At 42.4% G+C, this 26,293-nt stretch overlaps 1 protein-coding gene across 2 annotated transcripts; it reads left to right on the forward strand.

The window, feature by feature from the left end:
• Positions 1–395: 395 nt before the first annotated feature.
• LOC135700198 (titin-like) lies at positions 396–24,517 on the forward strand. Of its 2 annotated transcripts, none has more exons than XM_065220624.1 (7): positions 396–582; positions 10,222–10,378; positions 10,440–13,703; positions 22,700–23,572; positions 23,632–23,949; positions 24,016–24,106; positions 24,187–24,515. In XM_065220624.1, exons 1-7 carry the CDS (start codon positions 563–565, stop codon positions 24,267–24,269), a joined length of 4,806 nt encoding a protein of 1,601 aa, XP_065076696.1. In that variant the 5' UTR covers positions 396–562; the 3' UTR covers positions 24,270–24,515. The 2 variants fall into 2 exon arrangements, with proteins under 2 accessions (XP_065076696.1, XP_065076695.1); XM_065220623.1 differs by lacking the exon at positions 396–582 and adding an exon at positions 615–1,019 and having other exon boundaries at positions 24,187–24,517.
• Positions 24,518–26,293: the final 1,776 nt, after the last annotated feature.

The raw sequence follows: 26,293 nt of genomic DNA on the forward strand, positions 1-26,293 counted from the left end.
GAAGGGGAAAATTTCCCCTACCCGATGTTGCTGTTGTGTCGCGTGGGTGTACTTCAAGTAGTGAGTAAAGGGCCCACAAACCATTTGTTTACAAATGGCTTTTGTGCCGTTTTCAAATGTTAGCACTGATATGGTTTGTTTAGATTTGGGTTCTTCCGCCCCTTTCAAATGTTAGTCTAGATTTGTCGTCTCTTTTGTTCCTCTTGTTGGATACAGAAGTTTGACGTCCTACGTCATGACGACAATTAAACACCGGAGGAACAAAAGAGACGCCAATTCCTCTGTGCTTCACCTGTTTTGAACCCATTGGTCCCGCTGCTCCTTTTTCACAGCGTTCCTTTTTATGTTGCTGCCAACGAAAAATAATTAGAAAAAAAACACTAAAAAACCAAACTCTTGGTAAATCTCTCGGATTGTGTACCGAAAAACACTTAAAAAACCAGAAAATTTCCTGTGTGGTGCCATTAAAAGATGATATACCTATTTCCAAATAGTTCAGTAACGATTCTTGCCATCAGATAGATTTGATTTCAGCAATCTCGTGGCCCTGAGTCGCCTCGAAATGTCCGACTTCAATCCGAGGTAAGTACTTGGCTGATGCGATTGGTCTGCGTCTGGGTGGCTTCCCTCATGCAATAGGAAAGTTTTCAACAATCCTGCAGATTAGAGTTTCCTCCTATTGGAGGAAGACGAGGTGCCCAGAGACCACTTACCGGGCATTTCAGTTCACTGTAGGTCGCTTCCAACAGCATAACGTTTGGATTTTCGCTTGTTTTGTTTACCCTTCGAAAGCAGCTGCTATGGAATAGCAACAGCATCATTTGCCTACGAATCATTCGACTACATTGTACAGCAACTATTTGATTGGAAGTGGATTGTTTAAAGTGCACTACGTTCAACTGAAGGGACGTGTTTGAATAGTGAATGTTTACTGATCGGTGGTGCTGCTGTTACGAGGCGTAGTGCAATAAGATGAAATCGCCCCACGAATGGTTCTACGAGATCAAGCAGAGTGAAAAGTACGTGCGAGAGATGGTTCCATGGTTCCAGATATATTGGTTTATGGATTTTTGCTCAGCAGGAGAGCAGGGATCGTATTTTGTTCTTTCTCGTGGGTGGAAAATGCAGTCGTGGATCTGACTGATAAGGAAATGCATGACTGTGAAGACATAGTGGCTTGCTGGGAAATTGTTACTGGTAGATGTTATTTCCCACCAGCAGATAGATTATTAGAAAGTAGCCATCCGTGAATGCAAAGAGAAAGTTGTATTGCGACGCATGACCTTTACTACAAGTTCAAAGGGGAGCTGCGTTATTCAATAATTTAAGAAGATTTGCCAATGTAAACAAAGTGTTGCATTTTAAATTTAATATTGTTAGACGTTGCAGCCCCAATGTTTCAATGTGTGGGAGATATACCTACTACTGACTGGTGTAGTGAAAGGCATCGTTTGATTGACTTTCGATTATGGTTGATTTCTGGATCGTGAAGTGAGGGTGTCGGTAGAAAAGGATGTAATCTTCTAGTGAAGCAGTCAGAGCTAGTTTAAATATTTACACCAACCATCTACGTATGAGTCATCAAATGTGGTGATTTGAATGAATAATATCCTAGCAGAGATGTTTGCAAGGTGCAACCAAGGGCGTGCACACTATTCGATTTGTTTTGCAAACACTTCGAATATGTATTTTCAATGGCCCGTACTGACAATAAACGGTAGTCAGCTCCATTTTGACAAAAAAAAATATTGTTGATATTACGAAAAGGGCAATCGAAGACTTCACTTAGGGATGTCAGTGTTTGAAGAGAATGTTTTGAAGAATTCTAGAAAATCCGGAACATATGTTATTTTTTTGATTGATTTGCCGTTTTCGAATAGCTTTTCTTTTATTATTATTTTCACTTCAACATAGTTTAGGTCGTCATTCGTGACTTGTCCGGGGATGAGATTTGAACTCGTGATCTTTGGAGAGGCATGGAGGCTAACCACTATGCCAGACCCGTTCCCCTTTATTATGTAAGCTAACTGTTTGGCTCATTGAAATATCGAGATGCAAGGATTAACAACTTATAGCATGGTTCCATTAAGTCGATATCGACACATAGACTATTTACTCATGAAGGGTTCACTGTAGTGGAAACGGTTTTATAACATAAGCTCGCTTTTAAGCCCACTATTTGTGCTAGCACAGACACGCACTTAGAAATACTTCGAATATTGAAATTTTCTACACTTCTAATTCGGAACCGTAACTGAATTCGTTAAACTCTTTATGATGATGATGATGATGCTCCCACCTCTTACCCCTACAAAGGTTTAAGCTGAACGATTTATCTTTAAGATAATTAGATAAGACCTTTTGACCAGGTTAGCAAACAAAATCGAACTGGCTACAGTTAAGGATAGAAATAACCTCTAGAGTTTACAGTTGCTTCACCAAATCTCACCAACGCCCAAGATCACGCTTGATTTTCGTAGACAAAAATCAACAAGCAAACTACTGCGGTTGATTTTGCAAGCTGTGATATCGCAGCTCGGAATATCAAGCTAACAAAACTCACCAACTGCAAATCTCACCAAACTGTGGTGAGATTGAGTTTAATGATTTTTGCTTTACACCCGAATGCAACCGAAACTTCCATAATGGCTTGCAGAAGTCCCTTCGCGTCTGCCATCGGTGAAGATTAAAAAGAGATAGCAAACTATGCTCTCTCTCTCTTTCTAAGAAAACGATGTGTAAAGCTGTATTCAGATCTGAGCGATATTTCACGCGCGGAGAGAGATTTTACGAAGGTACGAGAGGGAGAAAAGTACTAGTTGTCTCTCTCATTCCAACGCAAATTTTGCTCCGCTCCGCTAATGTACGCTCAGATCTGAATACACCTTAATGGAATCATTTTTGTGTCGAGTCAATTCTCAGCTTGATTTTTGCACGTTGTGAATCGTCTCGCAATATCAAAGGAGCTTGTAAAATCAATATCAAGCATGATATTTTGTTACAATATCACGCGTGATATTGCGAGCGCAAGAGAGCGGAAAAAATATCAATTGATTTCTGATTTTGCCAACACTGGATAAATAGCAGATTTTTAGCGATGGGCCCAACCTTAGATCCATTAGAGCCATTTCCCCTACTATTGAAATATTTCAGAAAGTGCCCAACAGTGCTCCTTCTATTTGCGTGACAAGCTTTCATTGTTGTTTTCATTGAGGTATTACTCAGAGAACAATGTCAAACACCATTTTTGTACATGCATGGTATTGTGACTAATCTTATGGAGCTTATTACGGATGTCACTTCCAGTGTCTGTTTTTATCATTTACCATCACATGCAAGGAGTATCGCTTCAACCCAGTGTCGATGAATTGCGTTTGTTTTGAACATCTTCGTAGTTACGAAACGAGCGAAATGAACAAATGAGTTTATTATACATCAACGAATATGCGTTTGTTGATATTCACCAGTGCTCGATTATCAAACCCAAAATTGTGAAAATCAGAAGTGATCCTCAAAAGCAAAATAATCAACGACATTTTGGGCAAAATGATTATTTTGAATATTGTCGACCACACTGCCTAAATCATCGATATTATCATCAGTTCAGCTTGAGGCAATAATTTGCCGGCTACTTATGTATAAAAACCACGTTCTTCAGCGCTATATTTGTTTTAAATGAAAATAATCATTTTGCATTTGATCCTCAATATCATCCCGACCAAGATGAAGACGAATATCAATATTTACAACAACAGAGGCGATAATGAGAATCCAGCCACAAATGAAGAAAAACAAATGTTATTTTTGATACTCAGAGGTTGCCTAGATCAAGGGAATTTGTTTATATCAAAATTCAAATTCATGCAGGTAGTTGGTCTATCTGTTATGGTTTTCTTCATTTTCAGCTAAATTGAGTGTAGAAGAAAGGATTTTTATCAGCACTGGTCACTTCACGGTGAAAACTTGTCACTTGTCACGGTGAAGTGATTCCAATTTGTACGGCAATCACGGCTCTTATTCCGAGTATCACTTACTTATCACCGTGTAGTGACACCCGTAATAAGACCCTATATGTGCTTCATTTTGATTTGGGATAAGTGTTTGAACTATGGCTCGGGATTTCCACTGTGGCGTGCTTCTATTGTGATTTTTTGTGGTACGACATAGTGTGAGCATAGTTGGCGCATATACCCTTTATAATTTACAAACCAGCTAGGAAACTAACTTCAAAATGAAGCATTTTAGTCACTTGGGTCGATAAGATATAATAAATAGGTATAGGTCAAAAGCAAAAGTACTTGAAGCACGTTTGATTTTAGATTACAAGCATAAGTGCTGGTACTTAATAAAGCATGGGTTATGATTGATTAGGTGACTTATAGATTTCAATTATTTATTAAATTAGACTAATGAGATATCATAATCATCAAACGAAATTAAATAAGAAAATTCAGAAAGTCTAATAACATTAGGTAGATTAACAAAAGAATTGGATGCGGGGGGTCCGAGGCAACTAACCTTTAAAGTTGTAGAATAAATCTTCCTATTTAGTCTTGAACTTCAATAAGAAAACGCAAGCAGACCAATAGCATTAAGCAGATTAAAAAGGAGAGGAATAGTTTAGGAAATAAGCCAACTTAGAGGTATGTGACAATTAATAACTTTTAAAGCATTTTAGTGCACTTATTTCTTAGTGTTGAAGTACTTACATTTGTAAACAGCAGTCAATGTTAATCGATGAACTAAACCCTACGTGACTGTAAAATCGATCTTTTCTTATGTGGTATTGACGCATCGATACATGTTTAACTTTTCGCGGCTGTCGGAATCAACGCGCCTACGTCTACGGAGCTTACGCAGAAGCGATTCGCAATTCGGTTGCACTTACCAAAAGTTTTTTGAGCTTATGTTGTTTAGAATTTGTTCGGTATGGTCGCGAAATTTTGAAATTATTGATATGTGCGGCAAAATAACTAAATTGAAACAAATCTCAATAGTAAAATAAGTAGAATATTTAGAGAGGAAACCAAAATTAATCAACTTGCCAACATATAGGCTATCACATTTATTTTGGTGGCATTCTTTAAGTGATAATAAGCCTTTTTTCTCGCTTCGGTTGTCTCGCAAGGCTTTCGGAATTCGCGCGGTTTTCGTAAATTACATAATTTACATGTCTCGTTCGAACCGGATTTACTTATTCAATCGGTTTACTACGCGGATGTATCTACGCGCACACGTCACAGCATTTTTTCCATAACTGTCTCAGGGTGTCTACTACCTGAAAAAAAAACCTGGAAAACCGGGAATTTACAGGGAATTTTACTTTTTTCTGGAAAAACATGGAATATTCAGGGAATTTTGGTTCCACTCAGGGAATTTTCCAATTATCACTTCATTCGTAATTCAAAAGAAGTTTTTCGCTCAGTTTCTCGAAACGTTTCTTAAGTACACTGAACTTGACAAGCATCTGACAGCTAAGACAACGTGTGCGAACGAGACAAGTTCATTCAGAGAGTCTTGTCACGCTCGCTCTTTACTGATTTGTATGTGGAGGATCAAAATCGTCGTAAAAAGAAAACGACCGAAGAAGAGAGACTGGCAACCGACAAAAGGAAGCATACGAAGCATGTATTGTATAAGAATAAGCATGCCAGACAGCAGGTCTGAGAGCCTACATATAATTTTTTTGAGCTTCAGAGAGGGTCGGAGATCTACTGAGAAATGTGTTGAGCTTCAGGGTAGTTCGTTGATCTTGAGAACAGAACTACAAACAAATTAAAAGTAATTAACAGAAATTCATAAAAACAAAATCACAAGAGAGGTCGTAGATCTTCAGATAAATGTTCAAAGAAATTTTCAAAACTTCAAGCAAGCAAAAATAATTTCAAATCAATTTGTAAAACTATAAGCGAAATTTTGCAAATCTTCAGGGAAATTCGCATAACTTCAGACAAGTCCAAGAATCTACAGTGAAATATAAAGTATTTCACAGAAGTTTGGAGATCCTCGAAACATTAGTCAACATCAGAAAAGTTCGTAGATCTTCAGAACAAAGCTCCAGAACTTGGAAAAAAAAATTACAGGAATTCTGAAAAAATCAGAAGAATCTCAGAAATGTTAATGGATCTTCAGTAAAAATTGCAGAACTGCAGGGAAGTTCGGCGATTTAAAAAAAATATTTACATGATTTCAGGAAAATTTGTAGATCTAAAGAAAGAAAGGAAGCTCACATATTTTCAGATAAATTTTGACAACTTTAGGTAATCTTCAATGAAAGTTTCAAATCTTCAGGGTAACCCGAGAGGAATTTACAAAACATCAGAGAAGTTTGCAGATCTACTGAGAAATTTATTGAGCCTCAAGTTTTTTTTTGTAAATCTTGGGAATAGAGCTACGGAGCTTAAGATAACTTTACAGAACTTTAAAGATATTTGCAGGAATTTGACAGAAAGTTTCACAGTTTCACACAAATGTGAGATCTTCAGAAAAATTCGTTAAATGCAAATGAAAATGAAAAGCACCTCAATTCCAAAAACAAATCGCAGCTAAGTACTTAAGTACAGGGTGCGTGACGAATTTTTGCAGTAAATGGCATATTTGAGAAAAAATACACCAGTAAGTTATTCTAGCAATGAATTTTGTGCGATTTATTTTCTTTCGCAACATATGGAAGTTGTAAGTAAATTTATTCAAAAAAATTGTCTTCCCTTTCGACGACTGTAGTTAGACGCTTCCGGAAACTGCAGTATGCACGTTTTAAAATTTTCGATCCATAGATGTCATCACTGCCTTGATTTTAGCTTTTAGCGACTTAAGTGTGGTGTGAGGGGTTCTATTGGTATCCCGTTGGACGACGCCCTATACAAAATAATCCAACGGATTGATATCGGGACTGCTTGAGGGCCAAATTTCTTCCTCCCAAATTTACGAAATATTTTCCGTAAGCCATTTCTGTGCTTTATTAGCAGTATGAGCAGGTGCTCCGTCTTATCACTTTCCCAAGCCTTTTTTAATATTATACACTGTTCTTTCAGACACATTTACCGACCGAATTATTTCTTTCATGCATACTCCGGCGCGCAACAAAGCGACAACGGCTGACAGATTGCTCTCTTGTTTCGACATCTTTACGTTTACTCAATATTGTTTGTTTAAATCTTACACCTAACAGTATAAGCTATCCAGTGCTGCCAAATATATCTAAATCATGATGCACAAGCATGAGAAATTACTATTTGAAATTTACTGCAAAAATTCGCCACCCTGTACAATATTTTGCAGAACTCCATGGAAGTCGGAAATAGATAGATCTAAAGAACTTCAGAGAAGTCCGTAGACCTTAAGAGAAGTCTGTAGAACGTCAAAAAGTTCGTACGTTTTTAGAAAAATTTACAAAACTTCAGCAAAACTCACAGATCTTAGGGAAAGTTCGCCGATCTTTAGATCAAGAATCCACAAAGAAATTTAAAGAACTTTAGAAAAGTTCGGAGATCTACTGTGAAATTTATTGAACTTCAGGGCAGTTCGTAGATCTTTAGAGCAGAAATACAGTACTTCAAAAACTCTACAGAATTTGAAATAAATTTTAGGAACTTCAGAAAAGTTCAGAGGGTAGATCGTAAATCTACTCAAAAATTATTATTATTTAGCTTTATTTAGGAGGCTTTCAGCCTTAGGCTGCTTCGCCTCCAACTAAATCTACTCAAAAATTAGCAGATGTTTAAATAAATTTTCTGAATTTTACTGTGTTTCTTGGATATTGAAAAAAATTTACAGAACTTCTGGTAAATTCGCTGATCTTTAGAGATATTTGCACAGCTTCAGAAAAATTAGAAAAACTTCAGAACACCCCTAAAACTTCAGGAAAGCTCAAAAATTTCTAGATAATCTTTTCATTCTTTAGAAAATTGTATAGATGTTCAGAGATATTTGCAGATATTCATCGAATCATGAGAAAATTACAGAACTTTCGAGAATTTTGTAGATTATTAGAAATTTTGTGAACATCAGAGATAATTGTTGATCTTCGAGGATCTTAAATCTTCAGGGATTCAGGAACTTAGTAGATTTTTAGGAAAATTTGCAGAACTTCTGAAGAACACACAGAACTTCAAAGAAATCTGTAGAACTACCGAGAAATTTGCAGATCGTCAGGAAAGATTGTTGTTCTTTAAAGAAATTTTACCCGAGAACAGAAACAAAACTTCAGGGACGTCAGAAGGTTTGAAGATCTTGCAGAATTGAGTTGTCAACAGAAATTTTCAGAACTCAAGGAATCATGTAGATCTAGTGAGAACTTTTCCCACTAGCTTGTCTAAAGTTGGTTTTATCATCCTGGCGAGGTTTTGAAATCCATTTTCATCTTCATATCACAGCTCTTGAAGGATGAGCCAGATCCCTGCCTGTGTTCCTCCTGAGCAACCATGTTCTACTCCACAAAGTTCACCTTCTCTTTCTCATTTTATTTAAAATAATAAAAGCAAATACGTCTGCCGAAACTAGAGCAATTTTCCGGTAATTCATGATGGAAGTATTTACTATTGGTGCATGTACAAATTAATATTAAACAACCTATGTTTATCTGTTCTGCTGTAATATTCAATAACTTTTTTGCTGTGCCGACTTATAAGTACCAACGCCCAAGTTTGAACAATTGATTCCAGATGGATAAATAGATAAAATAATAATGTGTATAATTTGTATGCACCTGGAATTTTTTTCATCCGACCTGGAAAAACCTGGAAAACTCAGGGAATTTGATTCCTTGGATTGAGTAGACACCCTGAAAAAAAAATTGTGTCCGTTTCACTGCAGCTTTGTGTGGAAGAAAGGAAGGGAAACGGCCCTTCACTACTTAGGTACTCTATAGTTTTTAGGTCTGAACGCTTCGAAATCGGCTAGCCTAGTTTTAATGTTGCTGCGGGATTCTGGACCCCGACTATTGTCGTAGCTAATGGGGGTGCCTAGGGTACGTGTCCCCCTCCAGAATGATCCAGGCTCTCCGGAATTTTAACATTAGCAACGGCTGTATAGATTTCAGATGCGTTTCGATGTTGTCTTAGCAAAGTACCTGCAGGGGTCGGAGGAACTCGATCGTCTTCTCGGTGGGATCCTCCGGTCGAGCCAGTCCAGCTTTGGTGCCTCTAGATCGTCACCTTGGTTCGGATTCCACTGCTTGTTGTACTGTTCCTTCAAAATAAACCATTTGAACAAACTGTCTTATTAACCGGGATACCCAAAATGCCATTATTCACAAGCAAACACAAGCAATGACACACGCAAGGCACACTGAGAAAAAAGTTGGTGCAAAATAACTGAGAAAAAAGTGGTGCAAATAAATCTCATAATGCGATTTATAAAATGTTATACATATGTACGAAGAGTCATATCACACCATAGATGGATAAATTCTGGTCTTTACAATTAATACAACTATAGTGCATATAACCATCATTCTTCTTATACATGTACATCGAAATTGTTATTATTGTAGTTTTCATTGAAATAAATGTTCCTTATCTAAACCCACGCCCAAGGCGAACCAGCCAATGGCTGAAAGCCTTGTAAATAAAGGAAAAAAAAAAAAAAAAAAATCTAAACCTTCAAAATCAGTTGACGATCTGATCTTCTAGTAGAAAGACGCTTTGTTTGCTTGCTGCGCTGTTGTTTCGGGCTAGTGGTAATAATTCGTGCACAGAAAAATCATTCCAGCTTAAAACTCAACAACAGCTCAAATGTCAATTGATAGCATGCTTACGCATGTTGTGGTAGAGTTCCATCCACTGATGCAAAAACAACAGTAATAACAATTAATAACGCCAAAATATAAAGCAATGAATTTTTGAACCTGTAGACCTGTAGTTTTTTCCGAACACTCGACTCCGAGCATAACTCAAGCATGTAGGTATTCCATTATCCTTAACGAATAAAATCTGGGAAAACACGTATTTTTAGGAAAATAAAACGCTTATTCAAGCTATTGTTCCAATCCCGGGATCCCACGATTTCCTGGAAAATCTGAAATCTGGTTTCCGAATTCCAAGATTGTGTAACTAGAAAAAAAACAGTGGTAGCCTCTGTTATCGACTTCTATATTTTGTTCAAATCTGAATGACATGTTCGTCAACTAAACATCTTAAGAATAAAGCCGTCTATAAGTAGATAACTGGATTTATATCCTATAATTGAATCGTTTTTTTTTCTTATTCTTTTCCTCCCCAGAGAACCGATCCGATTGTCCGACATTGACAATCTGCTAGAGGACAGCATATTCACCTCGTCCAATGGCGCCAAACTTGCCGACTACCTTAGGAAGAAACGAGGAACAGGCGGTCGCGTACGGCTGCAAAATATATTTGAACAAGTGGCAGCGAACATCGTAAGTGCCTGCGATTTAAATGTAACATAAGAACCAGTTCGCTAATGCCGTGCAATTTCAGCCTAAACCCATATTCCACTTCGACATGGAGTCTTCCGATCCTAATCCGCTGCCGGAGTCACCACAGCAGCCTGCTGCTGATACCAATGTTGCTGCTGAACCGGCACCGATAGCGAGCACCAGTGCACCGGTACAGAATGGAAACGTTGCGGTCGAACCGATTTCCGCGAAACCGGGTGACCCTGCACTGTCTCCGAGGGTGGTCCTTCAGGATTTAAAGCTCGCGTCTACAAAATCTGGCAGTAAGTCCTCTGACTCAGGCGTCAGTAACCTGAACCGCCAAGCACTGTTGAATCAGTACCATCGAACAAATATGGCGAAATGCGAACTGCTCAGGCAGATCACGTCCAGTACCCCTAAACCGGAAGCGGGCTCTTCGCAGACTCTTATATCCGCGTTCACTACTTCGATCTCACCTATCATGGAAGCGAGTTCGCCACGAATTTCAGAATCTGACCGTGTAGGTTCACAAGCAGCACCACCACTGGAGATGCCAGTGCCGGAACCAGTGGTCTTGCTGCAAGTCCCAGCAGCACCGGTTTTACCTATCGATACAGTTCTCCCACCACAAATACTTGCTCCCTGTTCACAAGCTCCTATAGAAGCAACAACGAAGAAAGTGGTAGTCGTCAGCACACCAGCAGTGCCTGCTCCGCCGTCACCTAAAATGATTATTCCGGAAACACCTAGTCCAGTCAAAGAATTAGGAGAATCTCCCAAAGTTGCTCATCAAATTATACCAAGGAGGCTTAGCGTCACTTTCAAAAATTTGCCGGATAAAGAGGCAAATGATACAAACGAAATTATAACACCTGATACAAGTCAACCGATAGAAGAGGAACAACTGGTGGAAGAGAAACAACTGGTGGTAGAGGAACAACTGGTGGAAGAAGAACAACTGGTGGAAGAGGAACAGCTGGTGGAAGTGGAACAACCGGTGGAAGAGGAACAGCTGCTGGAAGAGGAACAACCGGTGGAACATGAACAACCGGCGGAACAGGCACAACCGGTGGAACAGGAACAGTCGAGGGAAGAGGAACAGCTAGTGAATCAAGAACAATCGGAAGAAGAAGAAGAACCGGTGAACCACGAAGAGTCGATAGGTTATGAACAGCCATCGCTACCACATCAAAACGCAGCGGCTAGTTTTATAACTAAGAGCATACTAAAGGATTCATTTTCGGCGTCCCAGAAAAAGCGCCATTCATTTCGAGTGTCATTTTCCCAGCAACTGGTGCAGCAACGGGAGATTTCACCAGCACCATCTATCCCGGAAGCGCACTATTCAAGTTCTTCTGACGACAGTTCGGACTTGAGTGACGATGAGGACTTCGAGGATTGCGAGTATCAAGTGGTAGACGAGGTATACAGCGATGACGGAGAGTGCGATCCTCACGATATCGAAGAAAACTACAACGAGCTTGTCCGGGATGACGAGTTGGAAAAGCGACTGACTGAAATTCACGAACGAATACCATCGCCACTGATAAATGTGATCGACGAAGCACCGGTGCAGTGGTACGAGACTAGGACCCCTCGAATTCACAAGGAAAATGCGGATAAACTATTGGCACCTGTGACCTGTACCAAGGACAATAAGACCGATCTTCAGTTGGTAGATATCATCACAGACTGGGACGATGAGGATGACGACGAAGATGGAGAAAGAGAAGATCAGGAACCGTCGCCAGTTAAAGAATCACAACCGTCACTCATCGATATTCCCGAGACCCAACCGTCTACTAATGTAACCATCTGCAATCCAACGGACATCTCCGATATGGAAGACTCAGCGGAACGATTGGTAGAGCTCCCGCCACCACAGACAACCATCAATGGCACAATGGAAGGAAATCTTGACGTCTCGCCCGCTAGAGTACTCACGCCCCCAACACAGTTTACCGATTCGGCCAAGTGTCGTTTCCTACGGGAGAACGAAGATGCCTTGATTTCACGGCTACAGAATGAACTACCTACTCCCAGTCAGCAGCCGCCTTCTCCTCCCGATACCCCGGAGCGTGTGTCGGGAACTTTGATGGAAATTGCCAAGTCATTCCGAGATCAGCCTCCTCCGCCGATGGTGACTGCGGCATCCAGAAAAACTTTAATTCCCGTTAAAAAGACACGCCGTCAGAAGGCTGTCGTTGATCCAGCAACCAATCCATACTTTGATACTGTTGTGAAGCCTTTTGCACCACATACGGCTAAACAGACTAAAAGTAAACAGCTCACGACGGCACAGAAGCGGAAACTATACGCCTCGTCAAATATAGGTGATAAACCTGTGCAACTCAACGGTGTTGAGGGATCGTCTGCAGTGTTGCGAAACATTAAGATCATTGTCCAGAAGCTAAAGGTGGATAATTATCCAGAGAAGTTGACCGATTCGGACAGGGCGGCGATAGAAAAGGCCAATAATAAACCCAACGAGCTGCAATCCAACACTGTTCTTGCGAAGGGCACGAGAGAGAAGGCAGACGAGCAAACGGAAGTCGGAAGCAATTGTCGGGAACAACTAACAAAAGCAGCAGCTAATGAACAGCTAGACAAATGTTTTTCTGATTCCCAATCAGATAATTCTGAACCAGCTTTTGCCGGTTTTGATGAGCGCACAGATTTGGGACGACAACCAGAATTATTGAGGAAATCTGCAGACAATGATACTGATGTGCTTTCCATTATCGACAAAGATAAAGTACTGGAAACGGAGAACAACATGGAGACGGAACAGAATCGGACGCAGAACGCACCACCAAGCCCTGAAGTTAGAAGTAAAAAAGTCCTCAAAAAGAAGATAAAGACGAAAACTAAAGCGTTGAGCAATCCAGGTAAGAAGATTGTTAAAACACCTGTGGAAAAGGTCGACAAGCTTTCGAATGAAAGGTTGAATTCAAACCAGGAGCAAGACCCAATAGACATGGAGGTTGAAGCTGGAAGAGCCGTCACGAATACGAAAAATAATCCAGCAGAGAAGATTGCTGAACCAACTGTGGTAGACAGGGCCGATGAGCATCCGGATGCAAGACTGACACCAATCGATGCACAAGATCCACCAGTCGCGGGAAGCAAAATCGGCAGGAGTAAGAAACATCCGAACACTGATGAACCGGACAACGATCCAACTGAAAAGATTGTTGAACCAATCTCAGAGAGGAGCGATGAACATTCGGATGAAAGGTTGAATCCCGACGGAGTAGAAGATCTGCAGCTAGCCAGCTTACCGGAGATGCCGAGTAAGGAAACCGCAGACCCGAACCATGAAGAGGTAATTTTTTAGTTTTTTCCTAGTCTAGTGAACAATATTCTACAGACATAACGTTCAAGCCGGGGACTGAAGGGTCATGCACAATGCATCCGGATTTGATCTGTGATCGTGTTAGCTAAACCTATGCTCTAACTGTCAGATTTGATGCAACGGATTAGGTCCGGATGCAAGAATGAAGAATCGCATATCAGTGCCATGGTGCCAGTTCAGTCCCAGGTGGAGCTTGGCTTGATTTCGTATCCACAGGGTGGTTGTTACTGAACCGGGAATCGAAAACAACCGGCAATTTGATTGAATCCTTATAATTTGTTTTTGTATTTTAATCGAATTCTGTTAACAATTCAAGCTAAACAATGAATTTGGTCCTAAGTAACATTGATCGATTCTCTTCGTCGATTTTCTCTTTCGTTCTTGTTGTGTTTGTCGTATTAGATGCTAGATAAAAGCTTCTTTTATGGATCTGTGTGCTGGAAATACCTGGGATTGTCTTTACATGGCCATGGGGATACAAAGAGAAAGTCAACGAAGAAAATCTGTCAATGTTACTTAGGATCTAATGCAAAGATCAGCTTGAATTATTCGGACTTCGATGGTATCTCGAATATTTTTTTCAATCCCAGACGTTTTTACTGATCCATAGTACATGATACTCACCCGATATCCCTCAGGATTGCACCTGCATCACAATGTTACGCAAATTCACTCGGTCCGTGGCTGCTTGTCTCAAATTTCTTGACCGTCCTACACTTCCAAGATCCTGCTCCACTTGGTCTAACCGCCTTGCTCGCTGTGCTCCTCTTCGTCTTGTACCGGCCGGATTTGAGGCAAACACCATTTTTGCGGGATAGTTGTCCGGCATTTTTAAAACGTGTCCCGCCCATCGTACCCGTCCAGCTTTCGCAACTTTCTGGATACAGGATTCGCCATAGAGTTGCGCCAGCTCATGGTTCATCCTTCGCCTCCATACACCGTTCTCACATACCCCGCCAAAGATGGTCCTAAGCACTCGTTGTTCGAAAGCACCCAGTGCTTGCAGGTCCTCGTCTAGCATCGTCCACGTTTCGGGCCCGTAGAGAACTACCGGTCTTATCAGCGTCTTGTACATGGTACATTTAGTACGGAGGTGAAGTTTACCCGACCTCAGGGTCTTGTGGAGTCCGTAGTAAGCACGACTTCCGGCAATGATCCGAGGTACACAAATTCATCCACCACCTCAAACTCATCCCCGTCGATTGTCACGCTTCTGCCTATGCGAGCCCAATCCCGCTCGGTTCCTCCAGCTAACAGATAATTTGTCTTCGACGTATTCACCTTTAATCCAACCTTCTCTGCTTTACGTTTCAGCCTAGTGTACTGCTCCGCCACGGCCTGAAACGTTCTTCCGACAATTTCCACGTCGTCAGCGAAGCAGATGAACTGGCTGGACTTATTGAAGATCGTGCCCCGCATGTTGAAGCCCGCACGTTTCATAACACCTTCTAGCGCAATGTTGAACAGGAGGCAGGAAAGACCATCGCCTTGTCGAAGTCCTTTGCGAGTTTCAAACGAGTCCGATAACGCACCCGATATCTTCACGCAGCACTGTACACCATCCATCGTACCCCTGATCAGTCTGGTCAGCTTCCCGGGATAACCGTTCTCGTCCATAATCTTCCATAGCTCTAAGCGGCCTTGAAATCGATGAATAGGTGGTGCGTAGGGACTTGATATTCACGACACTTTTGGAGGATCTGGAGGAGATTTCGTCCGTTGTCGATCGCCCGTTCCCAAAACCGGCTTGATAACTTCCCACAAATCTGCTTGCTAGCGGCGATAAACGGCGAAAGATGATCTGGAAAAGCACTTTGTAGGCCGCGTTAAGAATAGTGATCGCTCGATGGTTCTCACATTTTAGTTTGTCGCCTCCTCCGGTATCCTCCTGTATCCCAGATCCTGACTATCAGTCGGTGCAGACAAGTGGCCAACTTATCCGGGCCCATTTTGATAAGTTCCGCTTCGATACCATCTTTTCCAGCTGCTTTGTTGTTCTTAAGCTGTCGGATAGCATCCTTAACTTCACCTATCGTGTGAGCTGGCATGTCCCCCTCATCCGCTGTACCGACGAAGCCATTCCTCCTGCCGCCTTGGTCCTCCGCCTCTGCGCCGTTCAGGTGTTCATCGTAGTGCTGCTTCCACCTTTCAATCACCTCACGTTCGTCCGTTAAGCCGACACATTTCGGCTCGCGGCACAAAGCCTTGGCGGGATGCGTTGAGTTTCTTGTAGAACTTGCGTGTTTCTTGAGAACGATACAGCTGCTCCATTTCTTCGCACTCCAGCTCTTCCATGCGGCGCTTATTATCCCGGAAAAGATGGGTTTGCTGTCTTTGTTTCTGTTTATATCGCTCCACATTATGACGGGTTCCTTGCTGCAGCATCGCCGCCCGCGCTGCGTTCTTCTCGTCCAAAACCGTCTGACACTCTTCGTCGAACCGCTCCACGAACCCAACGGCGCCTTCAGCAGCGCTGTTAATGGCTGCTTTCACGTTGCTCCAGCAGTCCTCAATCCGGCAACGCTGCGTCGAGGCATTGCCCGTACTCAGTTGCGACTTCGGGCAGCTTCAGTCGCTCCAGATTGTACCGTGGCGGGTGTCGGTACCGAATGTTGTTGGAAACGGAAAGTTTTTGGCGCACTTTGACCATTAGAAGGTAGTGGTCCGAATCGATATTTGCGCCGCGATAGGTCCTGACGTCGATAATGTCCGAGAAGTGCCTTCCGTCGATCAAAACGTGGTCGATTTGCGATTCTGTCTGCTGCGGTTGATCCCCAGGTGTACCGATATGGGAGGCTATGCTGGAAGTAGGTACTACGTATGACCATGTTCTTAGAGGCGGCGAAATCGATGAGTCTAAGGCCGTTAGCGTTCGTTAGCTGGTGAGCGCTTAACTTTCCTATAACCGGTCTAAATTCCTCTTCCTGGCCGACCTGAGCGTTAAGATCACCGATGACGATTTTTAACGTCATGGCTTGGCCAGCTGTCGTATTCCGTTCCAGCTGCGCGTAAAAAGCGTCTTTATCGTCATCATCACTTGCTAAGTGAAGGCTGTGCACGTTGATTATGTTGACATTGAAGAAACGGCCTTTGATCCTCAACTTGCACATTCTGCTATCGATTGGCCACCACCCAATCACGCACTTCTGCATTTCGCCCTTCACGATGAAAGCTGTACCCAGCTCATGTGTATTGTCGCAGCTCTGGTAGATGGTATAACCATCCCTATACGTATGATCCCTTCCAGCAAACCTCCTGCAGCGCTACGATATCGAACTTGCGGACCCTCAATAAATCGGAAAGAATGCCCAAGAAATTGAGAGACTTGCAGTTCCATTTTCCGTGTTTCCAATCGTTAGTCCGTTTCCGTTGCTTGGGTCTATGCCGATTGTTCCGGTCCGTATTTACCAGCCAGTATTGTCCAGCCGTTTACCAGCTTTTATTGAATATTTATTTTATTAAATTCTGCTATTAATGAGCTAGTAATTACGTTGATCACAACACTCTCACGTTCTGTCATGACAAAAAATTCGATGGGATTTTGAAGAAAATCTCTATCATCGTTTTCTCATCCGATGATAGTGACACACGTATTTCTGTAAATATCTCGTGAGATCTTCCATTGCAAATGACATTTGCCAGTCCTGGTCATACAGTTCCCCCCAGTCTGTACCGTGAGAGTTAAAATCTCTCAAGATCAAGCGTGGCTCCGGCATAACCGGCATAATAAGAAATCGCAGTTCTCGGTGGAAGATATACTGAGGCAATTCTGAGACATTTACCTCGAATGTTAACCTAACATGCACCAACTTCAATGCCTGTCACCTAAGGCAGATCGATTCTGTAAAAGTAATGGAGCTTGTTGATCCCGAGAAGCACGATCGTTGTCTGAAGAGAGCCATGTTTCACAAAGGGCAAATGAATCAGAGAGTGAGTTGTGTACAAGACTTCTACAGTTCCACTGAAGAACAGAGATCATATCCCCGACCTCATTCGGAGAGTTATCCATCAAACGATATGATAGATGCAATGAAGAACCACCAGAAGCTAATTGCTTCAAAAGAATTAATAATGCTCCTCGTTGAGTCAGAGATATTGAATATTCTGAAGAAGCTATCCACAACCACAATACCAGAAAACGTGAACATGGGGGCATGTTCTTGCTGATTATTTTTCAGCTGATTTTCTGGCCAAAAACTGGGACATCTGAGGTTTTAGATGATCCTGGAAATGACGGAAAGTCCTTGTTGTAATTACAAGGTTTCGATGGCATTTCCGTTACCTCTTGATTTGTCTAAGAGGGGCCTTACAAGCTTGTCGGTGGTGTGTTTTTTGGCTCGTTTTTTCGTATTGCCTTTAAAGACAAACGGACTACCCTCACCACCCTCTGAGTCTGAGTCTAGATCATCAACTGGCAAAATGGAAAAAAAAGTGTTACTTTTTTTTCTTAAGTGGTCTGAGAAAATGAAGCGGTATTCTTCAAGAGTTCTGCTATTGTTCTCTTGGAGCGAGCTTGCAGAGACCGCTTAATGTTGTCACCCTGCTGTTTATACCTCGGGCAGTCAGTCAGGGTATACAGGCTCTCCTTGCAATACACGCATATTGGAGGAGAACTGCAAGGACTCTCTTGATGCTGCTCGTCACACTGATTGCAGCGTAGTTTGTTCGAGCAGTAGTCCGATGTGCGAGCAAGTTGTTTACATTTCGAGTAGTTCATTACCCGAGGTACAAACAGACGTACAGGTAGCCGAACCTTGCCAATAGCTACGTAGTGAGGTAACGCTGAACCCGAAAAGGTTACACGAAACGAGTTTGACAAGGAATAAGATTTTTTGGAGCCTACGACGGATACTGACTGCATTCGAAGGCTGTCCAATATCTTCACCTTCGGGAAAGCACGGTTTTTAAAGATTCCGAAGGAATCGGGACCCAAGAAATCATCACTAGTCCAGGCCAGTGACAAGGCCTATACCAACAGCAGCGTTTGACAGTACGCAGCATGTCCCGGGCTCAAATCGTTTATTTTGCTGTAATGGGCCCGTTGTCACTGTATAACATGTTGCCTACGCGCCTGCCACTGGGCTGCACTAGTCAAACTCGCTTCGGTGACCACTCCTTCAATTTCTACCACCGACAAACCGACATGAAACTTAAACTTAACCGTTGATCGAGAATCCATAACGGCGGCTTCAAATGTGCAGTGATCCCATCTGTCAAAAACATATAAATTTGTTATCTAGATAAAAATAATTTGCCTGGAATAGATTAGACACGAACCAAGTCATACATTTTGTATGTCTAGAATACACCATTTTCGCGAACATGGCGGCAGATGTCAGTTTTGTGCTTTGATCGTAAATTTGATGATACTTTGTATGGTCATTCATGTCGGTTTGTCGCTGTTTCTACCTTACTTCTGGGTATGTAGACTCAGTATTCCAATGAAAAAAACTCGCACGCAACAATTTGGTTAGCCTACTTCTGGTAATCAACGGTAACGCGCAGTTTAATTGGTGTCACCTTGAAAATATCGGTAATGGCCGAAAAATGTTTTTAGATCCTTAGAGATCCTCGGAATGTTTTTTGTTTGGGCCGGAAAAACAACCCATGGGCCTATATATAATAGGGGAAACAGTCCTATTGTTGCGGTACGTTAGCAGCGTTAGAAGCCTATTGTTGTGTAGGAGACCTCCATACAATTATGCTAATTATGCACCAGCTTAATGTTGGACCAAGAAAACAAGGGAGATGCGATCATGGTGAGAACAAAACAACAGCAACACGATATACCTTCTACACTGAGGCGCCAGCAGACTGGAGAGATGCAGTTGTTTGACCCAACGCCGCTACACCATTCTGCTGGGGCGTGTACGCAACCGTTGTCTCTATCTGTATCCCTTTTCTCTTGTAGAACTGCATCTGATTTGTGGAACAGTACTCTCGTCCCAAGTTCACCGTTATTCTTGAAATGGACTTTCCCAGCATAGCTGTGACCTTTGCTTCGAATTCCTGAAATTTCTCGAATACCTCTGATTTGCGCTTCAGCAAATATATCATCGAGAAATGGTCATCGATGAAACTGACTATGTAACGAGAACCATCCCATGCCGGCGGATCGATCGGTCCGCAAACATCAGAATGAATCCGCTCCAGCGGCCGGCTGGCCCTAGCTCGCGTTTTGTTGAACGGTTCTCGGCATTGCTTGGCTTGCACGGAGGCGTCGCAGAAATCAATTTTGGTTTTTTTTCATTCATACCTTTTAGCATTCCTTTCCGGGTCATGGTCTTCAATCCGCGTTGGCCGATATGCCCCAGTCGACGATGCCACAGGTTTCCAATCGATACTTCGTAATGGTTCGCTTCAACTTCCGCCAACGATAGCTCAAGCTCGTACAGGCTGCCTCGAAGGTGTCCGGTGGCCAGTAACTTACCACTTTTCTTCAGAACTGCTACGTTTCCAGAGAACAAGACATCGATCCCAGCATTGGCCATCTTCCTGACGGATATCAGGTTTTCACGTAGTTCTGGAACGTAGAGCACATTCTTTAGATTGAAATGTACACCTTTGTTGCTGGTCACGTTGATTTCGCCAATCTGTTCAGCAAGCATAGCTTCTCCTTCCTTGGCGACCTTGATCTCCACGCAACAGGTCATCTTCTTCAGGGCAGCAAAAACGAACTTGTCGCCAACCAGGTGGTCACTGCACCCGGAATCAAGAAGGAAAAGGATTCGTCCAGGCCGCTTTTCCGCAATGTTTGCATCGGCCATGAAACTGATGGCATCCTTCTTCGCTGAATTGGCTTCACGACAATCCTTTTTCATGTGGCCGCGACGCCCGCATTTGTGGTACTTACCGAGGAATTTCTGGGACTTCTTTTGGGATCTTGAGTCACCCGAGAACGCTGCCAACTTGTCTTCAACTGAATCGCCCTGCCGGTCGGATCGCTTCCTTTCTTCAGCCAATAGACGCTGCTTGACGAGGTCCAAATTCAAATCTTCTTCCGCGACGTTCTCCAGGGCCGTGACTAGGGGATCGAAAGAGTCTGGAAGCGACAAGAAAAGCTGCGATACCAGATCACTTTCCGCCAGAGTTGCTCCGGCCGTCTTCAATTTTCTCACGAGCCCGTAGAATTCAAGTAGATGCGTCCGCATGTCCCCTTCCTTCATCCGCAAACAAGCCAACTGCTTCCGTACTAACGTTTGGCTCGCGACAGACTTCTTTGCATAAGCCGCCTCCAGACTGACCCACATCTCCTTCGTGGTCGCCTTCTCTCGAACGATCTCGAGGCATTCTTCCGACAGGCAACCCACCAGCAACGCCTTCGAGATCCGGTCCGTTTCTTCAAACTTCTTCTTTGCAGCTTGTTCCGTTGGAGCCACCTCAGTCAGCACACCCGTGACGCCTTTGGCTTCCAGGAACAGGCGCACTCGATAACTCCAGTTTTGGAAGTCAGCTCCGCTTCCACGCAGCAACGGGATGTTGCACGAAACGTCCTTCGCGGTGGTGCCCATAACCTCTTGAAGGGACAAACGGGAGACTCCAAACGAAGTATATGGTTTAACAAGAAAAAACGGAGAAAGGTTTATTTAAACGTCTGTACTAGACGAAGTGCGATTGTGGAATGAACATTTATTAATTTTCACAAACAGGTAAACGAGTCGTTGCCAGGGAGGGCTTCCCAACAACGTAACAGGGGATAGCTGGTGTGCCTCGGTCGACTCGGTAGGCAATTTGTCGCACTTTCGTATGCCGATAGTGGTGATGGTTTTGCTGATGTTGATGTTGCGATGAGAATGAGTTAAAGATGGACCGTAATCAAAGCGCTCGGCTTCCTCACTCGCGCACTTGTTGTCTATAACACTATGCCAACTAACTTTGGTGAGGAAAAACGCTCGCGTGAGGAAAAACTAAAAAATAACAGTAGTGTCGTACAACGAAACCAGTACGTTTTGCCCGGCTCAGTGTGTGAGACGAAAAGAGATTCGCGGTTGTGTTTTGAACAACATCAATAACAAATTTTGACACATGCAGAAGTTCAGTGTTGCCAGTATCTTTAAAGATAAGAAAAATTGTAACCATATCGGTACCAACCAGTGCCAATGACTGTCTCCAGGTGTGCCCAAGCTTGTTAGGCACACTGTGCGGAGTGACAAACCCCTTGGGAAAATCATATGTTTGGCGTTTGAAACAGTTAATGTAGCAAACCGGAATCGTTCAGAGTATTGACTCCGTGATTTGTTCCCACGTCTATCAACGCTTGCGAAAAAGACTAGGTTAAAAGTGTAACCCCGCGTAGTATCTCATGTATTACGATAATCATTAATAAGTCGTGCTTATGAAATGCATAACTTATGCCTATGGAATTTATATAAGTATCTAATGAAATCAAAATTATTTATGCTCATAGGTCATGTCTTATGGAGTTCTTGACATTTTTTGCCTCAGTGAGTAACAGCCCTCTGTCTGAGACAAAGTTGTAGTTGTTCTACGGTTTTTGTCAATTTCGAAGTGTCCATAATTTTAAACATTTCAAAAGTTTGTATTACATATTTATGAGCTTTTTTTCAAAAATCTAAAAAAAGACATTTTGAAATATTTAGGATTGCAAAATTTGTATTGAATTTTGAATTGTAATTACTAAAAAAATTGTTTTGTATATTTTCTCCTAAAAAGCATCATTTTTCTCTACAGCTTTGTCTCAGACGTGATTTCAATCAGAAATTTCGTTTCCGTGCTACATTACTATAAAAAATTTCAAATTCGTCATTTTTAAAATTTTACTAGATCCAAAATGGCCAAATTTAAGCATAAATATGAATCATTACCCATAACAAACAATTATGCAAAGTTTCATGCACATCGGAGAAGGTCGAGTTTTTCCGATTCGTCATTTGGCGTGAAACTGCTCTACATGTGAAACACCATATTTCCTCGAGATCTGCCCTAATATAATGCCTTACTTTTAGGAACAGGTAATCTCCCGGACGCCGTTAGAAACGGTAGACGTACTTCCACTACAAACTCAGCCGAAAAAGCGAGGACGACCACGCAAGCAAGTTAATCCAGCTGTCCAACCGGCAGCAGTTCAAACCGGACCAAAAGCAAACAGTAAGAAAGTTGTTCACCAATCTAATGAAGCAAACAATGTTGAAGCTGGAGAGGACTCGCTCTCGGATTTCCATAAAGACGCACATCCGTTGCCGTTAAAAAAACGCAAAGGGCGGATATATTCCGACGGCAACCCCCCCACACTGGAACCCTTTGGTGGAGCAACGCATCTGGAATGTAACGACAACATACCACCGTTACTTGAGCCTAATGATCGTGTTCTGAGTACCAGCAAGCGGCGGAAGGAACAGAATGCTCGTGATTATCACGAAAAGTACACTACGGAGAAACCGGAAAAGAAGTTACCAAGATTCTACCAGGATATAGATGATGATAATGATGAAACTTGGGTACCGAATAAAAAATCTCTGAAGGATAGCTACAACCAACAGCTGCGCAAGAAAGTGGACACCGTTGCTAGCCCTCGAAATATACGGAGAGTTGAAAGTGACGAAGAAGCGGAGGTACGCCGCAGCAAGCGAACTCGTCGACTAGCCGATATGGTTATCAAGCGAAATCCCAACTTGAAATCCGCCTACGAGAAGCCTAACTATCGGCAGTTGACGGATGAGGAATTCATGGAACTAACACGAGAAGCCAAGAAACATGCAGAAGAACAAAATCAGAAGAGAGTAACAAAGCCCAAAAGCCGCAAGCGAATGCAGGTAGATCCGCAAGAGCCAACGGCATCGAAGAGGAATCGATCTGACGATACGGTGGTGTTGATTACGGTAAATTTTGGTCGCATATATTTAAATTGAGTAATCAAGTTAATTATTTCTTCAATCAGGACGACGTGCAACCGCCGATTGATCCTAGTCCCAGCACAACCAACAGCGACAGGACTTCGTCAACAGAAAAGATGCAAGCCTTCAGCTGGATGATTAAGCTTATGCAGACGAACGGCGTACAGTCTGCAGGCCTGGAGAATACAGGGCTGATTGTCGGGGGCCAATACATGCACTACTCACAGGAGCATCTTTCCTACCGCGAGCGTAACGGAATTCAGTATTCATTTTATCTTCATTCCGATACCGAGAACTATGGCTTCCTGCGGTTCGCTCCCTCGGCTGTTAAAAAACTAACCAAAACGGCAAAATTCTTGCTGGTAAGTACTCCCCAAGGCAAACATTATTCGCATAAAACATAATGCGCCTATATGATTAATTTCCAGAAATTCCTGATCCTCGAGGGCAATCTCTCTTTCCAACTTAACGGCCAGAAAATCCAAGTAAAAGGTGGTGATTTTCTGATACTACCAGAATGTAAGACATGCATACCTTCTTCTTCTTCTTTTTTGTTTTGTTTCTATGATGCTGAAACTTGTATTTTCCGTTTCGTGTAGATTCAACATACGCCATCGAAAACGACAAGCACGTTTCCCTCATCTTTATGATCAAACTATGTCCGTCGCTGTGTGAAGCCTGAAAAACCCGTACCTATAGTAAGTTAATTTTAGCATCATTTTCTTTCTGCTATTGTTATTTAATAGAATGATTGTGAAATTTTACTTTAATGCCTTTTTTGTTTTTAAGTTGTACCCATGCAATCAGTACAGCGCTGTGTGCATACAATCTTCGTAGGGACTAGCAAGCAAAAGTTTTCTAAATATACATTTTAGTTTTCATTCCATTGCTGTGCTCACTCAATGACGGTAGGACGAAAAGAAAAACATGCTGGCAAGGTGGGCAAAGCGCTATCCTATATGTAGTGAACACTCACTCATTCAAATAGGCGGTAATGCCGAGAGTTGAAGTGACTTTTGTCACTAGCGAAGTGAGAAAAGTCACGTCGGGGTGACGTTACTCTCCATTCGATTTGCACAGAGAGTCACGTCACCACGACGTGACTTTTCTCACTTCACTAGTGGTAACAGTCACTTCGATTCTCGGAATAACCCTCATATACTGCGTACCCCATTGTGGTGCATATAGAGCCAACGTTAAAGAATGCTAACCTGGGCGAGTTGTGTTTTGTTTGGCGTTTGCCGGAGCCCGTGTTAATTTCCTGTCGACTTTTTTGCTATTTGATCGTTGGAGCTACATCGCCATGTGCCACTGGGTCGGCCCTGTTGCGATGTCCTGATGGAATCCAATCAAGTGCTTGATTGCCGATTTCGTTTTTGCTATTTCTTAGTGTCTTCCGTCTCCGCCGAAATTCAACTAAAGAAGTGAACGCCACCAACGAGCAGCGAAGAAGGAAGACCATCAATCAGCATACAACGGCCAGCAACCAGAGATGCCACATTCAAATCTGTTTTAAGGCCGAACTACAACGAACCAAGTACCCAAATCACCTGCGATCTCTTTTTATCCGGAAAATTAAAGGGGACACCAGAAGATGGGATGATCCGCCTGAACACCGATCTCAAGTAATTCTATCGCGGCTGAGAACCGGTCATACCAAAGCCTCTCATAACATGGGAGGCGGAGGTCCATTTAGGAAGCAATGCGAGACTTGCAATGTGCCACATACAGTGGAACATTTTCTATGCAACTGCCCCCAGTACTATGAACCATGTATCCAATACGGGATCTCAGCAAGCGTCAGGGACACCCTGAGTTATGACCCCTCTAGCACCACAGCGCTCTTCTCCTTTCTGCGGGAGACAGGATTGATCAACCAAATTTGATATATGACCCAATATTGATCCAAGCAACGACAACGGACAAAGGATTGATCTACTATTGGCAAAAACCACTGATTCAAAATGGACGAGCGACTATAATAAGATGATGCACGAATAAGGACACGAAAATGGACGGATGATGGCACAAAATTACGCACAGCGACAACAATGGAACTGAACACGGAAAACTACTGCACATAAAAGCAAAATCACCACAATAATCGGACACAAGACCACGCGACGACAATGGATTATGACAAGGACCAACTACTAGACACACCGCAAGTTATCTGAATATCTGCCAACAAAACCAACTCCGTTATTATAGGTGGGCGTTGGCCAGATTTGGATTTTTCAGATATAATCCTAAATAGGACCTAGATTATTTAATACTCTAGTAACCTCAAGTCCGTGCTCTGTCACAATGTTTCATTGTAATTAATCAACACTCAAAGGGGTAAAATATCAAATTTGGGGTGAATTTGAAAGAAAGAGAACTTGGAGTGTAGAGCGCACTGCCCACTGGACGATTCTGAAGCCTGGCCAAGTGAGTGGGGTATGGGTGTATTTGATTGAACGTCATTTCCAATGTATATACATTAGACCTGTTCATTTTAAACGAAATGTTCGGAACGTAACGGGTCAACCGTGATTACTGTTCGTCATGTTAATTTGAACTTCTGTGCAAATTTTCAGCAAAATCGGTGATGATTTAGAGGTGCTTCAAGTTAATTTTATGTTTTTAAGGTAATTTACGGCTTACAATATTTGTATCTCGAGACTGAAACAACGAAAGCTGCTGTAACAACTTTCATAGCAAAGT

Source organism: Ochlerotatus camptorhynchus, unplaced genomic scaffold (assembly GCF_037179485.1).
Source record: "Ochlerotatus camptorhynchus isolate MF236.1 unplaced genomic scaffold, CSIRO-AGI_Acam_v1.1 ptg000130l, whole genome shotgun sequence".
NCBI lineage: Eukaryota > Metazoa > Arthropoda > Insecta > Diptera > Culicidae > Ochlerotatus > Ochlerotatus camptorhynchus.